At 39.3% G+C, this 6000-nt stretch overlaps 1 protein-coding gene across 1 annotated transcript in view; it reads left to right on the forward strand.

Moving 5' to 3' along the window:
• VWDE (von Willebrand factor D and EGF domains) overlaps window positions 1-6000 on the forward strand; it is a gene marked incomplete at both ends in the record, with an annotated part of 124571 nt that overhangs the window by 114952 nt on the left and 3619 nt on the right. Inside the window, 2 exons of the mRNA XM_008942523.1 lie at window positions 1395-1490; window positions 2650-2745. Coding sequence (XP_008940771.1) covers window positions 1395-1490; window positions 2650-2745 — 192 coding nt within the window. The remainder of the gene's footprint in view (window positions 1-1394; window positions 1491-2649; window positions 2746-6000) is intronic.

Here is a 6000-nt window from a genome sequence, read left to right on the forward strand (position 1 = left end):
TCTTTTTTTAGTAAATATTCCTGTTTTGAGCCTCTTTGTGGGATTTCACCTTCTATAGTACACGTCTGAGGCGGGCTTGTGGTAATTTCAGGGCCCTTTGCAAAACAATGCCTTGAAAATCAGAATTACTACAACATTAGCATTCCAGTTCTGTTCTTGCTGATGTGCCAGAAGCCATCACAAGCTGAGGGCTGATCAAGGCACCATAGTGCTACATTCCAGCTGCCAGCCCCTGCAGAGGCAAGGAGCCTGCTCCCTGCTGAAGAAGAGCTGGGTGCTCAGCAGCCACCCAGCTCTGCTAAAAAAAAGGATTGGTGCTGATCACTGCTGCTGCTAACGAGTCACTGGGAACTCCCATTGGGCCTGTAAGGCTTTAAACGTGGCAGGAGCCATTCGAGAAACCTGTTCCCAAACCTTCATTGTCAGACTCCTCCTAACTTGTTGCTCGTAATCATGTCCAACTATTTACTACCTAAAACAGCTTTATTGTCTTCTACCCCTTTATCAATTGTCTTCTTACGTTTAAAAGGCAAATCTGTCCCACTCCCTTCACACCAGCACTGCCACGTTTCTAAATTACACTGCCTCTGATGGGTCCTTAGAGAAACAGGAGATCATCTTTGGACTGAGGACTTTAGATACCTGCCTCTGGCATTTACTAATATCAAAGCAAGTTGGGATTACAGATGTTTGACGTGCCAGAACAGAGAAATTTCACTGTTGGATGTTGTAAAACAACAATATTGATAAACACAGGGCTTAATCTGAGACACAAAATTTAGCAATTAGTTTTCTAATGAAATCTAACATAAAAAAATCATCCGGCTTCCTGTGGTTGAAAAGAACAACTTAGCTTTCATCTATTATTCGTATGAAAGAGTAAAGTGAAAAGTACTTGAACAAATAATGGTGCAAAAAGGCAATGGAGGAATAGATCTATTTAGTCTCTGCACTTGGCCGAATGCAAAAGCACTCCCAAAATCGTGTGAAACCAATACATCCTCTTCAAGTCTTTTCTTATCCAAATGAACATCTGAGAACATGTTTTCCAACGAGTAAGTGAAAGCTTTAACAAGTATTTGGTCTGTTCACAGCTGCCACAGAAAATTTCTTACTTGTTTTTCTGAGAATCATCGTAATTAATGCCTCTCTCATTTTTCTGGTGAGGCAGCTCTTTCTGGAGCTTCCCTGAAAGAGCTTCCACACAAGGCACAGCATTTTCCAGAAGGATTTATGGGAGCTATCAAACCTCTGTGTTCCAGATTCTCAAATCCAAATTACTTCTCTGGTTTTTTAATTACAAGCAATTGAACCTTCTGAAAGGCAGCAAGTCTCTTGTAGAGTCTTCCCTCATTTCCCAGCTCCTGTGTTCTTCCTTTGCTCTGTCCCTGCAGGTGTCTGTGATCCCACGTGCATGAACGGAGGGAAATGTGTGCGCCCAAACGTCTGTGACTGCCCATCTGGGTGGAGGGGAAAGCAGTGTAACAAACGTAAGCACCTCTACTGCCCATCACACAGATCAGGATGACTTAGCCCGGGCAGCATCAGTTGTAATCTTCTTTCAACATTTTAAAAAAAAAAAAAAACAAAAAAAAAACAGGACAGTGAATAGAATCTGTTTTGCTACTCTGCAGTTTGCAGAAAAATTGTTTTAAGTACAGGTAATACAAAATGCTATTAAACGTTTGATGCTTGAAAAGGAAAAAAGCTGTGTAGGGGAACCCTGGTTCTGCCTCATGCACCTACATGGTGTACATCTTGTTATAGAAATTCATTTTTATAGTATTAAGCTTGAAGCATTGATTTTCTGTTTTAACAGCTTCACATATTTTGTTATATTTTACAGAGAAATGCCATGCATTTTGAAAAATAGAACTATTTAAAGCCTGCTATAAAGCTTTCCAAACTGATATACTCTCAAGGTCACCAGATACATTTTGGTGTATAATTTGGAGAATGATGTGTTCTTCCTCTGTAACTCTACCAGATCTGACTACAGCTACATAAAAATGTAATTAAAAAAACCCTCTCGCCCTAAAGTATTTCCAAGGAATATTTTTCCTTACGTGGCTATTCATTACCGTGCTGTTGACAGATAAACGGAATAAATTTATAATCAAGATGACAGACTGTATGTAAACCAGATTAAAATACTGGCTTTTTACCCTTTGGGTCCTGATAGTAAATATGATTTCAGAACCACTGCTTGAAAATCATAATCATTTTTTCAGAAATCCTGAAGGAAGTCTGTCACACAGATACACCAAAATATGCGTTTACTTTTCCAGAATCCATGAAGAAATAATATATGCAATAAACATATCAAACTTTACTATGAGAATCTACTTATAACATGGAACACGTAACATGCAGATAATACATATGAATATATCACATGGAGAATACTTAGCTGATGATGATCTGAGCATTAGAAATAGCAAAGCTCCCAGTACACAGTCATCAAAGATAAATTTCTTAAGAAGCAAATATCAAAGTAACCTGAACACTGATTATCTGATGAATAGACCACATTCACTTTTGTAGAAATCAGCTATATAGAATAAAAACTAGCAGGTCACCTTTTCAAGCAGACCTTGAACATCCAGATATATTATGTACGTCTCACTTGTTTCATGTCAATCTGTTCAGCTGTCTGCCTGCAGAAGTGTCTGAATGGTGGAGAATGCATAGGCCCAAACATCTGTGAGTGCTCTGGAGGATGGCTCGGAGCCCTGTGCCAGACCCGTAAGTGCTCTGTTCAGTACTACAGTTTGTAGCCACGCACATGGCACCAGAAATCTTTATGCATTATATTTTCTATGTGTATATTGTGTTAGGTTTATGGTTGACTTGATTATCTTAAAGGTCTTTTCCAAACTAAATGATTCTATGATTCTATTAGCTGTAAAAGTCAACCATAACATGATTAGCAACTACATTCTGCCTCTTATTAGTCAGAACTATCTTATGCTAACAGTAAAACTATTACTTACGAAGACATTTCTGGACTCAACATCAGTGTGAGAAAGAGACCTGACTCATCTTTTACTTATGTGGATGCTGAGCTCAACCGGACAGACAAAACTAGTAGTCTTTAAATGAAATAATTTGAAATACAAGGTAAGAAAAGAGGGGTCAGGGTCAAAAGGAAATGGAGTAGCCCATTCTGTGTGCCCAGATGGCATTAAACACAGAAGGAAATCCCATGTGTCTGTTAGCCCCAGAGCCCAATCCTGTAAATTCTACACGTTCAGACTGACCACTGAGATAGGTGCAAGTATTTCCATGTGGAGGGACTGGAAGACCTGGCATAGGAAGGGATCCGTTATTGCCTCTTACATACAGGGTCACTTCAGTTTGTGTATGTTATTAGCTTCTCAGTAAAAGGGCAGGAGGAAAATATCAAGGCATTACCCCCTTCAACGGGTGATCTTTCTTTCCTCTCACACTCACAGAGCTTAATTACTTAAGGAAATCTTTTGTCAGTTAAATCCCAATGGCTGTGTAATTGTTTCTTTGAGCAGCTGTCTTCTAGTTCAAACATGGTAATGTTTAAAGTTATTTATTAGTTGATGACACATTCTTGACTCAGTTTATTAAATAAATAAACAAATCGTGCCTGTTCCTGTGAGAGGCAAGTAAGGCTTTTTGTCATGAACAACGTCTGCTGTCCCATGCAGGCACACAAGCCTACACAACCTTCTGTTTATCTATTTAACTAGCTCCTTTGAAACTCTGCACGCTTGCTAGTCACTGGTTTTATTATTTCTTCCCATGTTTTCACTGTAACGGGGAATTAAATCAGCTTTGTGTCCAAAAGGAGCTGCTGAAACTCTCAGGTCCCACAGCAAACCCAGATAATCACCAAGTGGTTTAATTTCTGTTTTTTAAAATAGAAAGAGAGAAGACTATTGTCAGAGAGCAGATGGTGAGGTCTTATAATGTTGCTCCAGGGCATTCACAGAGAGGCAGGGAGGAAGCAAGGGAACAAGAAAGTCTTCATCCGCACAGATGTTAGGTATAAAGTTTTGCATAGAAGTGCAACCCCTGAAAGCAAGTCTGGTTTTGTGTTTTAATGGGAGTCTATTCACCCAAATCCAGAACTCAATGAAAAAAAAAAAAAAATGCATTTATCTGCTTAAACATAAAAAGCCTTCTGAGTGCCTACCTTGCTCAGTGAAGTGTTCACCCTCACCTCAGCCCTGGCACTGGCTAGCAGGCTGTGAGGAGCAGCAAAGAGGACTGTAACCATCCTATGCTTACATCTCTTTGTTGCCCTCTTCTCACTTTGGCATATTTTTCCCACATCCCAGCAGCACACAGAGTGAACCAAACCCATGCACCCTGCCAGAACCACGGCATTTCTGGCAAGGAGCTGTTTGCTTCAGCACACTAGTCCCCTGCGCAAAACTGCATTGTCAAATTTAAGTCCCTGAGGTTTCCTTGTGCTCAGCACCCCACTTCCATCTTGGGTGCTGATGCCCCAAATCTGCACTTCACTATAGAGTCGTTGCAAGGCTGAATACGGCCTTGACTTGAACCACTTTAGCTACAGACTTTTGCTGTTCAGCTCCACAAGAGAGCAAAACATTCACATTATAAGAAAGTAGTAGCAAATATTATTCATATTAAAATATTGTTTCATATTCTATTTTAATCTTACCAAATATTACATTTATGATATTGTCTATGCATTTATTTATAGTATATGTTAATTACTATATTTTTCATATTATTCATCTAAATTGTTTCCATATAATAATGAAAAAAAAAATCCAGCTCACTTTACAAGTAAAAATACAGATGGTAACTTCTCTCAGGAATCACTGCACCTTCTCCACTATCCAGAAGCAATAAGGGCTGGATTCTCACTCTGGGCCTTTTTCAAGGGTAGTAGGAGGTTTGATAGCCCCAGCTTCATTCTTTCCAGCCTGTGAATTCATGCAGCTGCCTTTATCAAGGTGGCAGGGATGGAAATGGAGCTACAGGTTTCATCTACATACTGAACCTCATTTTTTCCTTATTAACCTCCCAACACACAGGAGTAGGGTGACCAAACCACAAGATCTACAAAGACTTCTACAATTTTTTGGACATATCTCAGGAGGAAAAACATTGTTTCAGTCCTCTATACTGAGATAGATAGCCAGAGCAGGCCATTAAGCCAACAAAAAAAAGACAATGGACAAATACTGACAATTCATCTTGGGCTCCTACTTTTGATCTATCCTCGGTACAAAGTCACAGATCACCTTCATCAGGGCAGTTTCTAACTCACAAAAGCCTAAGTCTACATGGACAGGCCGAGAAGATATTTGGAGGTAGCAGTAGATACAGATGCTGCAATAAAATCTTTTCTAAATCTCCTGTTCTTTATCCTCTATAAAACCAGAAAAAGCAAAACATGGCATTCTCTACTTTTAGATCCTTAATAATTAAATACTTGTAAGTACAAATATTGGTGTCTCATATCTACCAGCCAACTTTCAACAGGTAAAAAGAGCATAGATTTCTATCACAAATGATAGTCCAAAATCCTTCAACTTCTCAGCAGATAACACAATGGACAGTAACCTAGAGCAGATTTGCAGTTCTGTCGCAATGAAGATGGGCACTATCTAAGCCTGAATAATTTTATCTCTAAAGTATCCTGAAAATACTTCAGAGAGCAAGACCAGTCTCTGCCTACCACTGCACTGCAGAACTTTGCAAGGGTAAAAGTAGAGACTTTTAGGAGACATTGGTAATGGTTAAAGCACAATAGTCCTCTTTTATCAGACTGTAAATAAAGAGGTCAGTCAAGACAATAGTTTTGTTCCCCACTCATCTGTAACTGAACAGAATAGCTTCTCAAAGAGAATCAATAACATAGGTCATTTGTCCCAACAAATAAGGTGTACAGTGGAATACACACATTACCCTTGATAAATACCTATGACTTTGATGGTCATAGCTTAAGGAATAATGGCCAAATTTCAGACCGTGTTGTGAATGTAGGGA

This window comes from Merops nubicus, unplaced genomic scaffold (assembly GCF_000691845.1).
Source record: "Merops nubicus isolate BGI_N331 unplaced genomic scaffold, ASM69184v1 scaffold2486, whole genome shotgun sequence".
NCBI classification, from domain to species: Eukaryota; Metazoa; Chordata; class Aves; order Coraciiformes; family Meropidae; genus Merops; species Merops nubicus.